Source organism: Elgaria multicarinata, chromosome 1 (assembly GCF_023053635.1).
Source record: "Elgaria multicarinata webbii isolate HBS135686 ecotype San Diego chromosome 1, rElgMul1.1.pri, whole genome shotgun sequence".
Classification (NCBI taxonomy): Eukaryota; Metazoa; Chordata; class Lepidosauria; order Squamata; family Anguidae; genus Elgaria; species Elgaria multicarinata.
Genome location: NC_086171.1, coordinates 194,850,235 through 194,873,996, shown reverse-complemented (window position 1 = coordinate 194,873,996; position 23,762 = coordinate 194,850,235). Strand labels below are relative to the sequence as shown.

Sequence of the window (23,762 nt, the reverse complement as noted above, 5' to 3'; positions counted from 1 at the left end):
GCTTTCAAGTGTAGGGGAGGATGCTGTCCCATCTCAAGTATGAAACCAAGTTTCAACCGCTATTTCAACCAGCTTCTCTACATAGAATGGGGAAGGTGTCCTACTTTACAGAGGACAGCCCTCTATTTGAAGACGTCCTTTATTTAAAGTGGTGTCCAGTCCAAGTCTAGTTTAAAGATAAAAAACCCTAAGCAAGAGAGCTGCAGGCGGCCTTGAAATTGCCTATCCATAGTTAGCAGACTGAGGAGGTACACAGGATGCCCATTCAGTCTTTCCCCCTATGGTGAGATGAACTGTATTTCTACTTAAATTATACTTATTATTTCTAAATTTGCACCTCTACATATAAATTAGCAAATGCAAATATTATGCAAATTGTCTTCTGTTCTTCCTTTTTAGGGGGGAGGGGGTGTGATGGGTAAGTGCCTACCCTAACTCTGGCCACAAATGCTTTGGACCAGCATCAGTTTCCCGTCTGTGTACAATGGAAATAACAGTGGCCCATTTGAGCAGATTGTTCTAAGCACAGACTGAGGCCATAGCTAGACCTAAGGTTTATCCTTGGATCGTCCAGGGGTCAAACCTGTTCATCTAGGTGACACACAGGGGATCCAGTGCTCAGCGAACCCTGGATGATCCCAGGATAAACCTTAGGTCTAGCTGTGGCCTAGATCAGGATGGTCACACGTTTTGGACAGTAAATAGGCTGTATAAATAGCGGCCCCTCTCTTTCCACCTCCCCATTCCTAGCCCTCCATCTCCTAGTAAACAGGTGATCCGTCTCCATCCCAGACCCCATCAAAAGAAAGTGTTGGGGGGATAAAATCCACCCCCCTGCAAATTAAACACGAATGCCAAACTCTTAACGCCAGCAACCCCATTCACAGAGGAAATAGGAAGGCCCAGCCAAAAGAAAACACACTCCTCTGTGCAGCCAATTGCCATTTATAGATTTTTCTTTTTCTTTAAAGCACATTAAGGCAGTCAAGCTATGCAGCCAACATGGAGCTTAAGGGACTACTGCCTATAGTTGCACGAATCACTGCAGAAGGTGGAAGGAAAGATAAAGACCAACTTCAGTTGTTAACCAGCAGCAGCCAGCAAGCCTCCTCCTCCCTCTGCAATTTCAGTTTTTGTTTTCAAAGGACTACCGAATCTAGTTTCATGCTCTCACCAGCTTATATTTTCTGTAAGGCACTTCTGCATTTCCCCTCTAGGCAAAGACTAATCTCAGCATCTCTTTAATTGCTTAAGTTTCAAAGAAATGTGATCCTTACATATGTAGGTTGCATGTGTGTGTTTTTTAATTAAGCTTTTAGAAGATCAGAGAGTTTAGAATTTAAGCAGTGGAGGAAGGAGATGCAAAGAAATTCCTGCTCATCTGGTGCGAACTGATTTTTATGAAAGAAATTCTGATTTTAAAATGTTTGATTTAATTTTACATACGGCTCTCTTCGCTCAGTTTATGTCCCTATATACAGAATTCCCCTCTACACTTTATTTTATTTAAAAAGAGCTTTGCTAAACCTACAAGTATAACCTAGAAGCCAAATGTAAGTATAAAAAGGTTTGGGTGACTATATGAAAAGGAAGACAGGGCTCCTGTATCTTTAACAGTTGTATAGAAAAGGGAATTTCAGCAAGTGTTATTTGTATGCATGCAGCACCAGGTGAAATTGCCTCTTCATCACAACAGTTAAAGCTACAGGAGCTTATGCCTAGGGTGACCATATTTGGGAAACCAAAAAAGAGGACACCTAGTGTGTGTGTGGGGAAGCAGCTTTCTGAGTCCTGCAGAAAGTACGTTATTCCCCCGCCACCTTAAAGAACCCGATTGGAGTGGAGGAGGGGAAAGGATTTCATTCTGCACCACCACCATCCACTCCAATTGGGGCCTTTTCTATAATGTCCACAAATGACCCACTTTCCCCTTTAAGACCTCAATTGGAGCTCGGGGTGGGGGAATGATGTGCCTCAAGAAAGCATGTCATTCCCTCCTGCCATGCTAATGGCAGCCTTAAAGGGGAAGGTGTGTCATTCCAGGACATTATTGAAAATTATAGAAAATCCCCCCTGACACTATGGAAAGAACAAAAACCAGGACAAATCCGGGGAAATCCTGACAGTTGGTCACCCTACTTATGCCACAATGTACTCGTTAGTCTTTAAAGGTGCTAGAACTTGAATGCTCTGTTGTTTTTTATTCAATGGCCAAACATGGTCCTTCTGTTAATTATAAACAGGCACTGTAGAAATCGGGGGTAGAATTACATTTGTTGGGCTACTTTGTTTCTTAAGTTGTTGTTTTATACTTTGAATGGTTTTAAGTTTTGTGAACCACCCAGAGAGCTCCAGCTATTGGGCGGTATAGAAATGTAATAAATAAATAAATAAATAAATAAAGTGTCTCTTACCCCCCACTGTAACAAAAGGTGAATATAGACAATCACTTACGATAAGGGATGTTTAGAAACTGCACACACACGACCCTAACTGAGGCTCGCCTGGCGCCAACATTGTTATATTTTCGGCGCCAGGTCAAGACTTTTCTCTTCTCCCAGGCATTTTTAACAGCATTTTAACAGCATTTAACAACGTTAAGTTTGTTTTTAATGGACCCCACAATTGTTGTTTTTAAATGGATACTGTTGTTTTTATACTGTTTTTATGTGTGTGTGTGTGTGTGTGTGTGTGTGTGTTTTTAAATTGTATACTTTTAATGTTTACTATTTTTAAATGTTGTAAACCGCCCAGAGAGCTTCGGCTGTGGGGCGGTATATAAATGTAATTAAATAAATAAATAAATAACTGTGTGGTGTAGTGGTTAGAGAGTTGGATTGAGACTCAGGAGATCCAGATCTCCATTTGGCCATGAAGCTCACTGGCTGCCTTTGGGCCAGTCACTGACTCTCAACCTAGCCTACCTCACAGGGTTGTTGGGAGGATAAAATGTAGAGGAGGAGGATTATGTACATCACCTTGAACTCCTTAGAGCAGCCTTCCTCAACCTGGGGCGCTCCAGATGTGTTGGACTGCATCTCCCAGAATGCCCCAGCAGCCTGGCTGGGGCATTCTGGGAGTTGTAGTCCAACGCATCTGGAGCGCCCCAGGCTGAGGAAGACTGCCTTAGAGGAAATGGTGGGATATTTTTTAAAAAATATATATTTTTATTTAAAGTGATACAAAAATAAGGAATGAATACAAACAATCCCCTAAGAATTAATATCAAACCATCAGTTATGTGAATATGTATAATATACAAAAAGGGAAAAAAATAAAAGTTGATTGATACAACTTCTAGGGGAAGGAAGCTTAATCAAAGTAGAGAGGGGGGAAATTATAAAGGAAGAAAGGAGACAAAAAAGGAAAAGAGAAAAAGAAAGAAAGAATGAAAACCCCAAATCATAAATGTATTCCTTTATTTGTTGTTACAATGTCCATATATTCAGGGCTGAAGAAGACATACATTGTTGTACGTTCAGATGTGATGCATATTGAATGACTATTCCCCATATGACATTGAACAATTTTGATTCTGATTTACCTTGAATTTGAAGCAAGTCATAAGTTTATTTTTTCTGATGTTGCTACAGACCTTATATTTCGATACCATGCAGATAAATTCAAATTGTCCCATTTTTTCCAAAAAAAAATGATCGTTTGATGAGCAGGAAATGGTGGGATATAAATGTAATAAATAAATAAATATAACACATGGTCAGGGTAGCACAGCCACACCCAATGGCTCCACCCTGATGCATACACACTCTCACACCCCCAACTCTATTCCCAACCTTCCCACTGTACTGTACACACAAACTCTCTGTAAACTGTATCGAATCTTAATACTATTTAGAGTAGTCCCATTTAAATGATTGGGACTTAAGTTGGAGTAACATTGGATACAACCTTATGCCAGGAGAATCCAATTCTGAAGGTGCCTGCTGACTTGGAGAGTTTAGGCATGTGCAGCTGTACATATGTTGGTGGCTCTGATTTTGGTGGGACTGTGGTTCCATTCTGGGTTTCAGCCAGAAACGGCCAGAACGTATTCACAGCCCCACTGAAATCAGAGCCACCAGCAATGTATGCACTACATACATTGGCATCCCTTTCTGACACGTCAGCACTCTGGAAGTTTGCAGCGCACACTGCTGAGGAAGAGGTGAGGGAGGAGATGGGCAGAGAGTGAAATCTGTTGCTCAAGGAGCCCGAAAGGAACAGCCAGGCAATCCTGTAGGCAAGGTGCTTAAACCACTCTGGAGCGCCAGACAACACGATAAGCCATGATGGCTTAAATAAACCTCACTGCAGACCGTGGCTTAGCAGGGTGGCTTATTTTGGCTAAATAAACCAAAACTGTATGTAAACAACACAATAAGCCACCATGGTTAATTCAGAAAAACAAACCATCCTGGCTTAAGGTGTCATCTGAACCCAGTCTCTGAGTCACGGCTCCACTATACCACTAGTAACTAGAGCAAGACACACTTTCCCCAGCATACAGCTGTTCTGCAAGATGCACAGTGCTGCTATTTGACATCACAAGGAAAGCAAAAATGAACTAGATCCACGAGTTGCTGAACTGCTCATGAACCCCAATCGGGCTCCTAAGCGGTCTGTTTCCTGCATTTGATCATCATGGCTCAGATAAAAACATATCAGAAGGACAGAAGATGTTTCCTTGTTAGCAGGGGTGCCATCAATATGGTGCAGGTTGCTTCGTAAGGCAAGGCACTGATGCATCCATATGATCGCTCATCTTGAAGCAAATGGAAGTTACTCTCGCATGCTGAGAGGGTAACACAGCCCTCACATCTGAAGCGTTCTATCAGACCTGACATTAAAGGTAATGCGTTGAAACGGCTTCTGAAAATATTTGCCAGGGCAGCTCTGTGTATGTGTGTGTAAATACGCAGTTTCGTGCTCAAAGGGCTATTTGTCAAAGTGTTTGCTGCAGCTTTCCACAAAAGGCAAAGAAGGAGACCGTGCATGCAAATTGTACTTTACACACGCACACACACACACCACAAATATACACCACACACACCTTCTTTCTTTCCAGCCGCTTTTCTTTAAAAATATATATATATATATATATCATTCAGAGACGGAGTAAATCTCGAGATGTAAAATGTAAATCTTTTCCTTTGGTGGAGCATTAGTTATCATTTCCTGAGATCAATTCTTGGAGAAAAGAAAACTGAAAATAAGAGCTATTCCAAGTGATGACACTGACAGAGAATAGGAAGGCGGAAACAGCTCCTAAGAGGATAAGGCTGAGAACAAGAAGAACAACACCATGAACACACAACTCAGCCCAGTAAATAATAATAATCAATCCTTCTTAGCTAAAGAAGGGTCAGGACAACAGTTATGGCTGGCTGGGGGATGCTGGGAATTCTAGTCCAACACATCTGGAGGACACCTGGTTAGAGAAAGGTGGTCTAGAGGTAAGCCACATGTGATCTGGGGCTCAAGATGGCTGCTAGTGTATCCTTACTCCAAAGACCCCCTCCTTCAGCCATTCCTCTGGATCCAGAGTAGGCAATCTGGTGTCCTCCAGTTATTTTGACTACAACACCCATCAGCCCCAACCAGCATGGCCATTGGTTGGAGATTATGAAAGTTGTAGTCCAAGACATGTGGTGGGCACTGGGTTACCTACCCCTGCTCTATACGTTCAACCTGAACGTATAGGTCATGTGTCCTATTTTATGTATGACAGTCCAATATTTGAAGGGCTGCCAGAGAACAGAGCTCTAGTTGAAAGGGTCCTCTGTTTGAATAGTTCTCCATTAAAAACCTGGCTTAAGGATAAGGAAACATAAGAAAGGAGAGCAGGGGCCCAGAAGGTGCCCATCAGCGGTTAACACCTGGACAGCAGAAGATGGAGCAGCAAAACACATGTCAATCTTTCCCTATATGGTGAATCTTTCCCTATATGAAGATTGTCTTTATATTTAAGTTCTAGTAGTTCTTTCTACATGTCCACCTCTACATTATACAGGAGCACATGCATATTTTATGCAACTCTCAGGGGCTGCTTTGACAATGTTGCATTGGTGCCACGTTGCACCCAAACCTCGCAGTTTCGCTTCGGCAGGATTGCATTGAGTAATCCCCATGCTAAGGAGGAAGTGTGGGAGTTCTGGCGTTCATCTGGGTATTGGAGCTGCCCCCACCCTCTTCCTGGCTGCTGGTGACCAATCGCTGGTCATCCCACAGATTGACCAAGGAGCGAGGTCATACAACGGAAGAGCCAGGGTGACCTCACTCCCAATGAAAAAGTTGGGGTAAGTCACTGTGCAGTTTGGCAGAAAAGCCCTGGGGTGGTTGTGAGTTGGTGGCTGTGTCATAGAACTGACGCAGTGCTGATTCACAGCCACTGTGGGACAGAAGATGTATAGACAGTCCCCCAGTCATCTTTAGTCAACTTTTTGGGGTGATGCATAAGTGGCTAAAGAGAACAAACAATCATGAGTAGTGCATCCAGTTTATAATTTTGTTATAGATTTAATTTTTCTTAAGTTCTAAAAATTTAAATTTTATAGCTTTATATGTTTTAAAACATACATATTTAAAACCAGCTTCACATTTTATACAGAAACATTTCACATTTTAAAATCTGTGTGTGTGTGTGTGTGTGTGAGAGAGAGAGAGAGAGAGAGAGAGAGATTTAAAAAATTAAAGGAAAAATTAAAATTTTAGATTTTTAAAAATCTCTATAAAAACATAAAAACTGGATGTGCCGCTTGTCATTTGATTCGTTTTTGGATGCTTTGTCATGGCATTGCCTGCATATCAGTTGATATAGGGAATCATTTAAAAATGGAATCCACCTCCTCCCCACACACCCATGAGCCCAAACTGATACAGCCCGTTCTACCAACCCAAAACTTTTACCATCTCCTTCTCCTTCCTGTGTAGATAAAGCTTACAATTGGCAATGGGCTCTTGAGCTGTGTGTGAATAGAAACTTTGCTTGACTTGTCCCTTCTTATGCAACTCTCACCTGTTTGCTCCCATAGGCTAGTAGTGATTGGGCAGTGGAAATGCATCATGGGAAAGGCTCTGATGCTGTTCACATGGGACATGAAAAGAGTTCAAAGAGCTCTTTGTCTGTATCTTCAAGTGTCTGGGAATGAGTTATGGACAGAGTCAACATTTCCAGCTTTCCATCCATATGACCTCTGCTAAACATGAGCTGTTCACCAAGGACTTGAACCATCATTTTTATAGAGAAATTTACCAAGATGGGCTCACTGATGTCAATGGAAACTACTTTCTATTAAAGCTGTGATCTCACACACAATGCTGGGGTGGGCAACTTCTGGCCCTCCAGATTCTTGGCCTACAACTCCCATCAGACCTAGTCACCATAGCCAATGGTGAGGGATGATGGAAGTTGTAGGCCAAAAACATCTGGAGGGCCACAAGTTGTCCATTCCAGCTTTTAGAGTGAAGCCCGCTTGAGTTGAACAAATTCCACAGATAATAAATTGACGAAGAGGATGTTGTCAACATGCCCACAGGACGTTCTCACAACTGACCTTGCTTGCCTGAACTCCTGGGCATAGCCTTTGCACATACAAGATTATGCACATGGGTGCCTATTGCATTTACTTCCTCCCACCCCAAAATTGTTTAGCCTTGTTTAGTTCCTGCTTTACAGAGCCTGGTCATGGGCAGAAGATTGCCCCTGATGCATTTGCTACTCAGCGACACCAATGAAGCTCACTTCTCAGTAGGGAGGGCGAACCCCCAGACATCTAGGGAAATCTTGTCTGCTTGGGGCCTTGCAGATTTTCCTAGAGCCCTATTGCCTAGGGTGACCATATGAAAAGGAGGACAGAGGTATCTTTAACAGTTGTACTGAAAAGGGAATTTCAGCAGGTGTCATTTGTATATATGGAGAACCTGGTGAAATTTCCTCTTCATCACAACAGTTAAAGCTGCAGATGCCTTGCCCTCTTTTAAATCTGGTCACAGTATAGCTGCAGTATAGCTCCAGCAACTTTAACTGTTGTGATGAAGAGGGGATTTCACCAGGTTCTCCATATATACAAATGACACCTGCTGAAATTCCCTTTTTCATACAACTGTTAAAGATACAGGAGCCCTGTCCTCCTTTCCATATGGTCACGCCACTATTGCCAGAGTTCACAGAGCGGCTCTCCAGTATTCTAAAAAGACACAATAGCCTAACAGCAGCCACCATTAGCCTATCATGGGAAAATTACAGCCTTAAATGGCACATTTCTGCGCCATTTGTGGCCATAAAGCACTTTCCTTTACATAAATTCTATCCATGTACAGCTGCATTTATGTAAAAGTAATTGCTTTACGCCCATAAATGATGTAATCCAACCTCATTTCAGTCGCCAGCATCACTACTTCTCAGCAAACAAACATGCATCAAATTGGAATGTATTGGGATTTTAGGGTCAGGTTTTTAAGAGCTGGTTCAAATTTTTCACAGAAGCAAGGAAAGAAAAATCAGTTTAAAGAATTTATTCTTCTATTTATTTACTTTTGTTTTGGTACTTTTAGACACATTAAGAAAACAAATGTAGAAACAGCATATATTAAAAAGTCAGGCTTTCACCCAATGATAAGAACGTAACAGCAGCCAGGCACCTCTCCACCATGCCTGGGTCCAGCTCCAGCTGGGAGCCCCCTCCCTCCTGCTACCTACTGTCTCTGGAGAGGCCACCAGTGAGGGAGGAAGCAGCAGCCAGGCACCTCTCCACCATGCCTAGGTCCAGCTCCAGCTGAGAGCCCCCTCCCTCCTGCTACCAACTGTCTCTGCAGAGGCCACCAGTGAGGGTGGAAGCAGCAGCCAGGCACCTCTCCACCATGCCTGGGTCCAGCTCCAGCTGAGAGCCCCCTCCCTCCTGCTACTAACTGTCTCTGCAGAGGCCACCAGTGAGGGAGGAAGCAGCAGCCAAGCACCTCTCCACCGTGCCTGGGTCCAGCTCCAGCTGAGAGCCCCCTCCCTCCTGCTACCAACTGTCTCTGCAGAGGCCACCAGTGAGGGAGGAAGCAGCAGCCAAGCACCTCTCCACCGTGCCTGGGTCCAGCTCCAGCTGAGAGCCCCCTCCCTCCTGCTACCAACTGTCTCTGCAGAGGCCACCAGTGAGGGAGGAAGCAGCAGCCAAGCACCTCTCCACCGTGCCTGGGTCCAGCTCCAGCTGAGAGCCCCCTCCCTCCTGCTACCAACTGTCCCTGCAGAGGCCACCAGTGAGGGAGGAAGCAGCAGCCAGGCACCTCTCCACCGTGCCTGGGTCCAGCTCCAGCTGAGAGCCCCCTCCCTCCTGCTGTCAACTGTAACTGCTGAACTTTGCAACTAAGATTGTAGTGCCTGAATTTGCTTTCCTTTCCCCCCTCCTCCTCCTCCCTCCCAATCCCCTTTCCTTTTGTGTCATGTCTTTTAGATTGTAAGCTTGTGGGCAGGGACTGTCAAGAAATACTTTTGTAAGCTGCCGTGAGAGCCTTTTTTGGCTGAATGGCGGCATAAAAATCCTTAAATAAATAAATAAATAAATAAATAAATAAAATAAAGAGAGCAGTGCTGGATAAGAACTAAGGCAATCAAGTCCAGCATTCTGTTTGCATAATGGCCAATCAAATGCCTAAGTGAAGCCCTCAAGCATGACATGAGCGCAATAGCACTGTCCTGCTCATGTTTCCCAGAAACTCGCACTTTACAGAGGCGTACGGCCTCTGATGCTGGAGATAATATATTGCTATCATGACAAGTAGCCATTAAGAGCCTTGTCCTCCATGGATTGCCCAGTCCCCTTTTAAAGCTGTTCAACTTGCTGGCCACCACTACATCTTGTGGTAGTGAATTCCATAGGTTAACTATGTGCTGTGTAAAGAAGTACTGCCTTTAACCTGTCCTGAATCTCTGACCATTTAGCTTCATGGAGTAACTCCATGACCCATGAGGGAGGAAGAGAGGGTCACTCTATGACTCAAAAGGGAGAGGGAAAAAGCCATTGCACTGGCTGCCTAATATACACTTCCGGTCAAAATTCAAGGTGTTGGTAATGATGTTTAAAGCCCTAAACGGCTTGGGACCTGGATACTAGAGGGAGCGCCTCTCCTTATATCTGCCTGCCCGAGACTTAAGATCTGTTGGAGGCGCCCTCCTCTGCATCCCACCAACGCAACACATATGCTATGGTGGGACATGGGAGAGGGTTTTCTCTGTTGCAGCACCCAGACTGTGGAATGCCTTCCCCTTGGAGTCCTGACTGGTGCCAACGCTGACTCTATTCCGGCGCCAAGTAAAAACATTTTATTTATTTATTACATTTTTATACCGCCCAATAGCCGAAGCTCTCTGGGCGGTTCACAAAAATTAAAACCATCATAAAACAACCAACAGTTAAAAGCACAAATACAAAATACAGTATAAAAAGCACAACCAGGATAAAACCACGCAGCAAAATTGATATAAGATTAAAATACAGAGTTAAAACAGTAAAATTTAAATTTAAGTTAAAATTAAGATTGTAAGCCTATGCGGCAGGGTCTTGCTATGTACTGTGTTATCTGTACAGCACCATGTACATTGATGGTGCTATATAAATAAATAATAATAATAATAATAATAATAATAATAATAAAATACTGAGTGAATAATATAGCCTTTAATAAAGCCTTTAATGGCTTGCACCTTGTTTTAGCTGTTTTAATTGTTTTTACTGCTTTTAAATTCTATACTGGTTTTAACTTGATCTATGGTTTAATTTGTTTTTAGCTGTGTATATTTATTGTTCTATATTGTATGATTTTATTTGTATGCCGCCCTGAGATCCTAGTGATATAGGGCGGGATACAAATGTTTTAACTCAATAAATAATCTCCCTATCTACTTTCCCCACACCATGTATGATGTTATACACCTCATATCTCCCTACTCGGCTTGTTTCTGAGCTATACAGTACTCTTTCCTCAAAGGGGAGTTGCTCCTGTCGCTTGATTATTTTGGTTCCCTATTCTCCATATAACAGTAGATGTTTTATTATGCAGCCATGTTCCTAATGTATACAGTGAGGATGTCCACTTTAAATGACTCACACTTCTGCTTTCACCACTTCTCTAGAGATGTGTGAAGTGAGACTCATAGATCTTACCTGCACCGAGAGGCACTAGCCTTCGAACGACTCCGGAAGCTCACAAATCTCACCCGCTGACGTGTTGTACATGACCCTGCTCTTAAATGTTTCTCCATTGTTAGCATCTGTAATGATAGCAATGGAAATACATCGGACCTTAATATATGGTTCTTTGTGCACCTTCAAGGTCTCTTCTCTTCTGTTAATGAAAGCAATGGCCTTTCTTTTCTTCTTCTTTTGAGTAATATTCACTCAACAAAAGCAACTTCCAAAGGATGCGCTTAATGTCCCTTCAATGTTTCCTCTGTACATTGAAATGTAAGCCAAGAACTGAACTGAGTTGACTTGCCTGCTGCATAGCATGAACTGAATTTTTTAATACCTTTAGTTAGGAAAGGAAATAATGTTGTTTCCATTTTCTTCTTTGGTACTTTGGTACAGAGGTTTGGTACTCAAAAAGCTTCCTTTCTCAGTGAACACAGCAAGATAAAGCTCTTGTCTCCAAACAGCTGCTGATTGGAGATAAGAAGTTTTCTCTGATCAACTGCTGATCAAAGATAAGATGGAGCAGAGCCTGGTAAAGAAGCTGCTGAGTGATTCAGTCCTGCTTACTTCTGAAGATAGTCCAGCACAGGATTGCCCTGCTTACTTCTGAGTAGACATGCAGAAGTTTGGATTTGGGATGCTATTTAAAAGTGCTGCTGGGTGATTCAATCTTGCTTACTTCTGAGTAGAAATTCAGAGGTTTGTCCTACTTTCTTTACTCATGAATTCAATTTGATTTAGGGAGGAGAATGGCATGAATGATTGAACTGAATGGAAGAAATTGTTTGAATAGAAAGTTAATTTTGGAACAGGATCCGGATCATCTGTTGTGAGCATTGGCTATTGGGCAGTATAGAAATATAATCCAGAAATAAATTTAATAAAACAAGTGATTTTGGTGACTTGGGGTAGGCTGCAAAAGAATTTAAGAATTTGGGATGGAGTGACTTGAATCAGAATTAATCTGGCTTTGGTGAAGTTTAAAATCTAGTAATTATCTCTGAGTGTCTGTGTGTGTGGTGGGCATTATCCAATAGAGCGACTGTGCTTACACAATTGATGCAGTGCTAGCACAAGACAAATAGTGTGAGCTGGCATGACAGAGTTCCCTGGAAAACCCCTCACGTTACCTTACACTATTAGCATGGCACAAGAGGTTGCTTACAGTGCTACATCAATTGCATAAGATCATCTTCAGTGTTCCTTCTCCATGAGCTCCTGCCAAAGGAAGTGAGGTAGGTGGCTACCAAAAGGAGGACTTTTTCTGCTGTGGCACCCTGGCACCCTTCCTAGCGAGGCTCTCTTGGTGCCTATGTTATATTCTTTCCAGTGCCAGTAAAGGCCTTCTAATTTTCCCAGGCATTTTAGCATTTTAGCATCTTAGAGTTTCTCTACATTAAGCAAAATATCCTTACCATGCTTTCTTCTTTCGGGGTTTACAATGTGTTTCTTTAGATGGCGAACACGCGATTTGGAATTGAAATCTTCCCCTCTCAGCAATGCTCTATATGTTCAATAAAACAGTGCCATCTAGTAGCTATATTATACCACTACGCTGGCACTACACAATATGGCACCATTAACTTTTATTACAGCTTATCTCCGATCTTTTTGAAAGCAGAATAAAGGGCGGCCGGGGGGGGGGGGGGGGAGGGAATCTGGGAGACATCCTGGAGGTTGAAGATGTCATGAAAGGATTCGCAAACTTCCATGAGTGACCAATGTAGGAGTGCAATAAATCGCTCATGTAAAGAAGGTCTTAGTCTTTTTGCACTTTTGTTTTAAATCTGCTAGGTTTTATTCTGGTTGTACTTTTATCCTGTAGTTTTAAGCTTTTATATTTTATATTGTATTTTATGTTGTACTTCATGGTTTTAATTTTTGTGAACTGCCCAGAGAGCTTTTGCTATTGGGCAGTATAGAAATGTAATAAATAAATAAATAAGCTAGGGTGGCCTCATTGGATACTGCCCAAACATATATTAGCATATGTAAATTTTTATGCAATTTGGCCTTTTGTCCTCTTTTTCAGTGACCCATGGCCTTTTTTCTGGCAATGCATAACTGTCCACTCTGTTCTCATGTTCCTAACTTTACAGGTCCTATATCTTCAACAGAGAACATTTCAGCCTGCACCGCTCACAGTATCATGTTGCTGCTGGAGCTTGAAACACTTCACTTTCTAAAACTCTCACAACTGTTAACGGTAGAAGAAACCGAGGGTATTTCCACATGGAGCATTCTTAGTGCTAACATGGCCAATGAGCCTGGACTCCCCCACCCAGTAAAAGTCTGAGAACAAGGGAGTGTGATTGCAGAATAAAAGTCTGGCCTGTTGTCTTCTATTATCAACACAAGTGGACCATCCATATTTAAATTTGCTAGATAAATAATAGATCATGTTGTTGGGAAAAGTTCTGACTAAGCATGATCTCTCTCTCTCTCTCTCTCTCTCTCTCTCTCTCTCTCTCTCTCCCCTATAGGCAATAGGTTCTCTCCCACATATGCTGGTGCACTGCTCGCATGTGTCTGGGTTTATGCTCTCACTTTTGCACTGGCTCCTCTGGCTGACTGGGGCAGTTATGGGCCAGAGCCCTATGGGACAGCTTGCTGCATCAAGTGGAGAGCTTCTACCAGAGAAGCAAAATTCTACATAATGGCCCTCTTTGTCTTCTGTTACATCATCCCATGCATCCTGATCCTGATCTCTTACTCCCTCATCCTTTGGACTGTGAAAGTGTCCAGGAGAGCAGTGAAGCAGCACATGTCACCACGGAGCAAAGCAAACAGTGTCCACAGCCTGATTGTCAAGGTAAGGGAACTGGATTGAGAGGGAATGGGGGCATAGATGGGTATGTCATCACCAGTATCAACCATCCTGGGATTTAAGATCAGCCAGGGAGGCTTTGCTTGTGGTGCCCTTGTGTAATGTGGCCCTTGGGGTTACCACACATGGCAGAGCTTTTTCAGTGGTGGGTCCCCAACTGTGGCAGAGATTTGTTTTGGTAGAGAGTTGGCTGTATTCCATGCTATTGTCATTGAGGCACCAATTAAGGACTTATTAAATTGTGGAAGCTTTTAGAAGTATAGTGCTCAATTTGTTCTTTCATTGATTTTTGTTGATGGTTTTATTATATTATATATAATATATATATTATTTTAGAATGATGATTTTAATGTTGTTTATGTGGGTATAGTGTGTTCTATATACAGTGTTAGCCACCCTGGGCTCTTTGTGAGGAAGGGCAAGATAAAAATCAACTAACTAACTGACTAGCTAGTAGATATAGCTTTTTAACCTCTTTTCTCCAGTCTTTAGACTCTCTTGTGCAGTTGCACAGGAGTAAAAGAAAAAGAAAAAATCCAGCCCAAGCCTGCACTGTGTTAACATGCTTGCAAGGATGAGTTCCTTCTAGTTCCCATCACTTAAATAAGTGCCAAGCAAGGGGGGTGGGGAATGGCCTTAAGGACTTGGACCAACCTGTCAGTTCTAGTCCAGGTTTGGAGACTTCCCTTTCTGATCTGTGGCTAAATATTTTTTCCAAAATGTGTGTAATCAAACAAGATCAGCAGTCCTTTTTTCTTTTCTTTTTTGTGAAACATAGAATCATAGAATCATAGAATAGCAGAGTTGGAAGGGACCTACAAGGCCATCGAGTCCAACCCCCTGCTCAATGCAGGAATCCACCCCAAAGCATCCCTGACAGATGGTTGTCAGTATGTTGAGTGTATGAAGACCCTTTGGGCAGTTTTTTTAATCATAGAAGTTTTTTTCTCTTTATCATCGAGAAGAAGACATGGGTTCTCCTCCTCCTCCTCCTCCTCCTCCTCCTCCTCCTCCTCCTCTTTCTTCTTCTTCTTCCTCTTCTTCTTTTAAAAAAGAAAAACAAACATCTCTTAGCACCATGTCTGGTGTCAAGGGTGGTCATGCTTGGACACCTGTAGAGGCCCACACCCCAGCTTGGCCCAATGACAAGAGCACCCCTGGACTGGCTCCTCCTCTTCACCATTGCAACCTGCTTGCTTACACCATTGGGCCAAAGCCTCTCACTTTAGCCCAATGGTGGTGGTGAGAAGGAGGAGCAGGAGACGCTACTGCCTACTTGCTCCCTGGCTCTCTGCCCATCTAGCAAACCAAGTGGGAGCAACAATAAGAAAGAGGATGAGGAGCAACAGCAGCTGGTGGCAAATGTGGTGAGAAGATAGACTCACTGAGGGAAGGGGAGTATTGAGGGTGTCTCACCCAAGGGTCCTCAAGGACCTGGAAGCTGGTACTGCTCAGCACAATCCCTAGAACGAAATTGTCAAGGAAGGTTCAAAACTTAAGTTTAAAAGAATGAACCCACTTTTCTCAGGCCCTTTCAGAAGTGTCTGGGATATCACTAGGTCTCCTGGGCAGCCATGAGTTAAAGAGAGAAAAGTGAAGAAAGGGAGCTTCATGTCACTCTTCCAATGAACCAGATCTGACTAAACATCCTACTAACAAGATCCTACTTCCTCAACCCCTCCAGAGACGGACAAATCTGTCAAGTACAATCTTGCAAATTTTCTCATTTTCCCAAAGTGACATCCTTTTTTTGTTCGATTTCTATATTGTCGTTGTCATCACCAGAGAGGAGTAACCACAGCTCTGGTGCATAAGAAACTGATTCACTTTTAAACGGAGAGACTCTGGAGACCAAGAAGAATATGCACGCTGTCCAAGAAAATACAAGGCATTAAATAACTGAGAACGTGAAAATATGAAAAAAGTAAACATTGGTGGTGTGGTGACATGGATCGTTAGAATCAGGACAGAAGTAAAACTATAATTTCAATTTGGTGATCCAGAAAACAGCAGGAGCTGCAGAAAGGGATGTGCGTGCTGCCACACCTGTGTGCATAAACAGTGCCTAGAGCACAAGGTTGCACATAGACTTCCAGCTGCTTGGTAAACCATTCTAAATATTAGCTGGCACAGGGTGGATGATTTCACTGGCATCCCCATGGCAGATATAAATGTACCCACTGGCCCTTTCTTGTGCTGACAATTTGTTCCTCCGAAACCCCTGGGGAGCCAAGTATGAAGAATCTTCCACACTAAGTACTTTTTTAAAAATTGCTTCTCCCGCACATATTTCCTGTATGCCATATGGGGGTAGGGGGAAATATGATATGTGGGTTGCAGCAGGCAAAAGTAAAATGTAACAAGTTCTATTATAACAGGGTGATTTGCTCACTCCCATTGCACGGCTGTCTGTCATGACTTGACAACTTAATTTAACCGCATTCGCCTTAGCTTCCTGATTCGCAAGCATTTTTGTCACCAGTAGATCGAGGACTGCTTATCTAAAGAGAAGAGGAACTCCCAGGCATGTGTATAATCTGGCTGGGTGCACTAACCAATTCACCGCTTCAGTTAATTAACTCATTAATTTCGGACTAACGCAATTAATACACGCACGCGTGGAATATTATCCCGAGCTGCAATATATCGCTTCGCTTCAGAAGCGAGGTAAATATTTATGGATTTTTCTTGGCAGCTACTTCTCCTGACTGCAGAATAATGGTGTAATGGTGGTATTTTACTTGTCCAGGACTTCTTAGCTCCAAGAATCTCCTGATTTTTAGGGTGAAACTATTAAAAAGGAGCGCATTTCCCATACATGGGGCCCATGGGGTTCCTGAGTTCAGGGATCTTATTTTTCTCCATTTGGTACATTACTCCAGAAAGGAGATATTTTTAATGCCTCATACACACATGCACACAGGAGTGTAAACTAGCTGGATGCACATGAAAGAAATGTACTGGAGGGATCCCTTAAAGAAGTAGGAACTGCTCTCTTCCCCCCTGCACACACCCTGAGAGAATAACATTTTCATATTGGTTCTTTTCTCTCTCCTCTCTCTCTCTCTCTCTCTCTCTCTTCATCCTAGCTCAGCGTTTCTGTGTGCATTGGGTTTCTGGCTGCTTGGACCCCTTATGCCATCGTCGCCATGTGGTCAGCTTTTGGCGATGCCAGCCAGGTGCCAGTCCTGGCCTTTGCCCTCTCTGCTGTATTCGCCAAGTCCTCGACAACCTACAACCCTCTGGTTTATCTGCTCTTCAAGCCCAACTTCCAGAAGTTCCTCTCCAAAGACCTGTCACTGTTGCAGGCCGTCTGTGCAGTCTTCTGTTGCAACCGGCCTAGGGTCATCACTCTCCAGTCCTTCCACACCCGGGATGGCAGGGCTTCCATGAAGTTCTCCACCGCTTTCACCGATCACCGTGGATCCTGCAGGAACTGCACCGACACTTTTGAATGTTTCAGCAATTATCCTCGGTGCTACAGGCTCACCCAGAAGCCAGACACGACCACCAAGAGCAAACCCCTAGCAATTCTGGCGAACGGAAGGGCTTGCCGGCCAAGCCTGAAGAGGACCGTGCAGGTCATGGTGCTCGTCACAAAGAAGAAAACCGGGATGGGGACTGTGAATGTGGCAGGGGATGGTCTGCCTTCAAATATTGCGAGAGACCTTATGTAAGCATGGCAAGAGGGAGGGTTCAAAGGCAGGGGTTCTGCCTAGACCAAACAGGAATAATTGATTGTTATCTGAAAGTCCATCTTTTTTCCATATGTAAAGTGGTTCCCAAAGTGTGTTTTGCAGGTTAGAGGATACTGCAACTCTTACACCAGCATTTCCCACCCCCCTCCGACTTCCTCTCCATTTTTATTTTTTACAGTTGCAAGTTTGTGTCAACAACTTTGCATCTGTTTTAAAAAATAATAAAAATAATGCCAAACCAAAACAAAAACAAAACACAAAAAAAACCTGTCTCACGGGTCCTTTTAGCATTTATGATATGACAGTGCCCCAACTGTGCACTGTGCATGGTGCTGTGGTTAGGTTGCACAGCTAATGTTCAATCCAGCCACGCACTTGACATTGGAGACAGACGCAATTCATGGCTCACGCAATTAGGGTGAACGTTTCTAATCCAATCAAGCCGGGTTGGCAAGAACCTAAACGCACAGGTTCAGTTGCTCACCAGATGTGCATGACCAACCTGCACTGTGATGTGGAGTGGTTGCTCATCTGATGTTCAGTTGACCCATGCGAGCATCGGGCGGGTACAGTGGAGCTCATGCAGTCACAATGCAGGTGTCTGCAGCAGTGTCACTGCTGGGTTCTTCTCTATCCCATAATGCTCCTTGTAAAGTTTTATTGCGCCAACCCAGTCCCAGCCACCAGTACAGACACTGCCTATACTTACATAAAACTCTGCAGTTCCCCACCCCTACCTTCCACCCAACTGAGATTTTATTCTCCATGCATTAATTTTTGTAATGTTGAAGGAACACAACTCTCTCCAAAGGCATCCAGGGTGGAAAGCTAAGACATCTTGAGGAGCTACTCCCACCAATTTCCAACCCTGACCTGTATAGCCTTAACTCAGCTGTGGAACCATGCAATGAAAATGTATCGTTTCCCCATCTGTACCTGAGGGGTAATGGCATCTCCCTACCTCACAGGAGAGCCTTGTGTAGATGGAGCATCCTAATATCTACAGTGCTTGGAACGTGACAGCATTCAGTGTTACAGCATCTGATATTTAAATCCAGCGCTCTTTTAGAGAGCAACCACCACTCATGGCCTAGACACATAGGTCTGTTCTCTAGGGAAGAATTTCGACCAATGGTCACTCCATGCCAGAACAAGGCATAGAAGACCCTGGACTCTAAGGACACAGCATCCTTTCTGGTTGGACTGTCGTTAGGAAGACTGGGTTTTACGACAGGCTCTGGTTGTCATCATTTTAATAATTACAGAAGGCAGGACATTCCGTAGAATGGAGGGGGCACAGCTGAAGAAGCTGTGGCTGAAGCATTTGATGACAAGACTCCTGAAGTCAATGAGAATAATCCTTCGCTTTCAGTCTGGCACCAACGAGCAAATGTAGCTTCCAAGAAAAATCTCAATGTATTAACTGCTCGAAACTGGCTAGGAGGGCCATCTTTGAGACAGCCATCACTGTAACATTGCCCCCAAAGAGGCAAAAGCAAGGTGCTGCAAAGAACCTAGAACATTATTTCTGGTTAATGTTCCACTTTGTCCTGTTTCTCAAAGTCCGCCTTCAAAAAGGTACAGGTGAATCAACACAGAAGTAAATGTACACTTCTTCCTTCTTCTTTTTTTAAATGTATGCTTTAACTAAGGAAATCCTTAAAGATTATGCTCAGAGGTCCTATAATATAGGCGAAGATGGATTACAGGGAGTTTGGGGATGTAAGGATTCGTGGTGTGGCAGCTTCCCTCCCACCATTATCAGGACAGGAGCTGCAATCCCACCTTCTTCAAGGTTGTTGGGAGAGGCTAAAGTCTGCTCCCTGCCCCAGTGACCACAGTTGGAAGGGTTGCTTTCCCACCACCACCATTAACAACATGGGAGCGGCAATTCACACTGCTTTGGGGTCGATGGTGGAGGCTAAAGGCCCTAATGACCCTGATCGGGATCACTGCAATGGCCCCAATTGGGGCGGAGTCTGTGCAATGCGGTAGTGGCATGGACATCACTGGGGCCACAGAAAAGGCCGCACATGGCCCACAAGCAGGCTATGGGCTGTGCACTCCTGTTATAGGAAGGAGAAAACTACAGAGATCTTTGAGATATAAGGAAGAGTGCGGTGGGAAGACAACTACTTATTTTCCAAAACGAATTCGAACTAACATGTGGATGTGCCATAAACTTGAGCCATTCAGTGAACTATTGGAATTGGGTCGTCCAAACAAGGAGGAGGGAAGGGAGACCCAGAAAAGAAAGTGAACTCAGTGCCCTCTGGGGGTGAGGTGAGGTTGGGAGGCTAGGATATCACATGCTGCAATAGAGACAAAGCTGCAGGCTACAAAATGAATGGAGAGAGGCAGACATGTTATGGCTGAATGATATAATGCAGAGTGTAGAAGAAATGAGAAGTTAATCACTGCTCGGCACACCATGGAGTTGTAACTACATGTATTTTATTTTACTTCTTGCTTTTACCTGAATTCATAGTATGACAATGGTACTGGAGTTAGGAAGGGCCCTTTGCCAGCTTGATGTTCCTTACATCAAGTTAATCCCCAGGGTAGCAGCTTCTGATAAAGCAAGCACCATTTCCCCTCCCCTGATATTGGAGACCTGGGCCTCATCTACACCTTGAGGCCTTCCGGGATGGGGGGGAGGATCCCGGGCTTCCAGGATTGTCCCCCTGCATCTAAACGCCAGTGCGTCAAGAGGGACATTCCTTGTGTGCCTTCTTTTTTCCCCCACATTGCAGCTACGATCCAGGGGAAATGTAAGCTTTTAAAAAAAAAAACACTTGGCACCTCAACACACCAAGAGCCATGACGAAAATGCTGCCCTCCCATCCCCAATGAGCATGCACACACACACACACACACGCACAGCTCCATGCCCATTTGAAGAGCCCCATTATTCGTGGGGAGGAGGAAGAACCCGGGAGTGCTCGCCACACCACCCGTGGTCCTCAGGGTTGTCCTGGGACCACTGCAAAAATTGAAAAATGTGGCCTGGTTATCCTGTGACAACTGAGAGGTTGTCCCCAGTTGACTCCGGGATCCCCTGTGCATCATTTGGATGCACAGGTTCGACCTCGAGCTGATCCTGGGATAACTGGCAGGTGTAGATTAGGCCCTGGACTGCCTGGCCAGTGACATTCCTCTTTGTGATGTGGGTGATCAGGAACACATAAAGATTAGCACAGGACAAACATTTATATTCAGGACAAACATTTATGTTCATAGATATGAGGCCTGGCACCAGCACCTGGCATAGTTGGGCAAATATCAGTGCCCAGAGAACCCAGAGGACCAACTCTAGGATTTCACACACACACACACACACACACACACACACACACACACACACACACACACGCATACCAGCTATATCCATATCAATAGGCCTGCCCCTGAAAGTAAAGTTGCTAGCCCAACAGCTGCCACCTGCACACCCTGATGCCCCTGGTCCTTGCCCCAATGTAGTTATACCCCTTCACAAGTACCTCCCAGGCTTGTGATATAGCAATCCTATGTTGGGTGCCAGAGGCGTTTAAGGTAAAAAAAATATGACAGTCAATGAAAACACCTGGCCTGGTGCATCTCCTTCTCCATTGAGCCACTGAAAGTGGGAAGGGGGGATATAACAATGGCCTGGGCTGGTAAACATACCCAATAAACATGCATGGTGGGACCAGGGTTATGCTTGGGGATGGGCCATCTGATGATCCCATGTGGGCATGATGACTCCCCCCACCCTGCAAAATCCCACTGCTGAAAGGAGACGGATCAGGTTGGATGGCTGTGGCAACTGTTCGTGCCATTTGTTCCTGCTGTTGTTCGGTGACGGGCCTGATGGTTACTGATGAACTTGGAAAAACATTCAGCCAGTTTCACAGGAATGTAGGAATCTGACTTATAGTATTTGTCCATGTAGCCCCCAGACACACAGCAATCTCTGGTCATAGTGGCCTGGCAGGGATCATCAGCTGCTCCACCCCCAAGCTGAACCCTGGGCCCACCATGCACATTTACCAGGCACAGAGGTGATGATCTTGCCCAGGCTGTTACTCCTCCTCCCTGCTATAAATGGCCCAGTGCTGAAGGAGAGGCACCAAGACGGGCATCTACAGTGGCTGCCATCTTTTTTTTCTTCCTTTTTTTCCTTTTTTACCCCAAATGCCTCCAATCGGGATCTTTCCCTTTACCTGGTCCTTCTAAATCAGGAGTCCCAATCTGGCCCTCTGGGGTTCCTCTGGGCCATGTTAGCAGAACAGCAAGAGGCTGATGAGGCTGAGCTGTGTGAAATCCTGGAGTACATTTTACCCTGGATAAAACACACTGGAGAGTCTGGGTCAAAAGAATAAGAAAGCTTGCATTTTAATGCAGGAAATACATGTTGGATAAGAGGGGCCCCAACCCAGGATGGAAGGAAACTCAAAACGATGTCTCCTCTCTGCGAACCAAGAGCACAGAGGAAGTAGGAAGCGAGTTCAGCAACCCTAAGAGTATCAGGCTAGCAATAGTAGGAAGGTCAGCACATGTCATTCTAGGAAACTTGGAGGTTCTCTCTCTACACATTCCCTTTGTTTTCTTTTTGAAGCTAGCCAAGTGGCACTGACACTTCCGACACCCCTGTCCCTTGACCTAGGGTGACCAACTGTCAGGATTTCCCCGGATTTGTCCTGGTTTTTGTTCTTTCCATAGTGTCAGGGGGGATTTTCTATAATTTTCAATAATGTCCTGGAATGACACACCTTCCCCTTTAAGGCTGCCATTAGCATGGCAGGAGGGAATGACATGCTTTCTTGAGGCACATCATTCCCCCACCCAGAGCTCCAATTGAGGTCTTAAAGGGGAAAGTGGGTCATTCGTGGACATTATAGAAAAGGCCCCAATTGGAGTGGATGGTGGTGGTGCAGAACGAAATCCTTTCCCCTCCTCCACTCCAATCGGGTTCTTTAAGGTGGCGGGGGAATAATGTACTTTTTGCAGGACTCAGAAAGCTGCTTCCCCACACACACACTAGGTGTCCTCTTTTTTGGTTTCCCAAATATGGTCACCCTACCTTGACCCCACACGCCTTTATGCCAACCAGCAATTGTCTGTCTGTTTCCTGGCCTTTGTGCCATTTTCTTTTCCTTTCTAAAAGGTTAAAGTCTCTCTCCCCTCCCCCTAAAGCTTAGTCACTTGCAGTATGACTTTAGGCCTTGGCCTCACCCCCCCGCCCCTTTGCCTGTGGTGCCATTTCCCTTCAGCCCTGCCCACTGCTGGGACGCATACTGGCTTCTCTGAGTGGAATCTGGGCCTTGGGCTGAAAGAAATTCTGCTCCCCTGTTTTAAATAGAGGTGCTGGGAATTGAACCTGAAACCGCTTAGCTATGGTCCCTCCCCATATAAAAAATGATACGCTGTTCACATTGGGGAAAGGAAATGCATTAGATTCCCCTTGAGGCCAGTCCATTGGGCCAGGTGGCTGTGCAAAACCCAACCCATAATGCCTTCCTCTAATTTTATTGTTAACTCACATTTGGTTTTTTTGGGGGGGGCGGATTTTTTGTCCTTCACCCCGGAATGATCGTGGTCATAACAGGCCTCTTCTGCAATTTTGCACATCTCATTTCATCCTCAGAACCGACTCAAAATTGCTTTGCAGTCAGCAATCCATCACATGTTCTGACATCCTTGCCGCAAGGTGGGTGGGCTTATTATTATCCTGCCCCATTTGGGTAAGGTGGTGGATGAGCCGAGACACGGAGAGTTCTAGCAGTTTGCTTGTTACCTGCAGAGGAGTCCAGGAAAGACAGGAAGAAACCAACCCATTTCCTTCCAGGGGTGTGCTTGCCTTTCCCCCTCCCCCATGCTGTTGAATGGGATGTGTGCTCCCTAGAAAAGATTTGAGGTCTGGGCCCATAGAACACAAATCTGCCTAATATTTGCAAATGTTAATATATATCTCTAGATGCAAATTTAGAAATAATTACTAGGATTCATTTAAATTTCATAGATGGCAAAGCTGGCGTATTCATTTCTTATTCAACTGTACACACTGTCAATTGTCCAGTGTCA

General features: G+C 44.4%; 1 protein-coding gene across 1 annotated transcript in view; it reads left to right on the top strand.

Moving 5' to 3' along the window:
* LOC134394746 (opsin-5-like) overlaps nt 1–17,678 on the top strand; it is a 32,475-nt gene extending 14,797 nt beyond the window's left edge. The window contains exons 4-5 of the mRNA XM_063120437.1: nt 13,658–13,986; nt 17,091–17,678. Coding sequence (XP_062976507.1) covers nt 13,658–13,986; nt 17,091–17,678 — 917 coding nt within the window. The remainder of the gene's footprint in view (nt 1–13,657; nt 13,987–17,090) is intronic.
* The last annotated feature ends 6,084 nt before the right edge of the window (nt 17,679–23,762 follow it).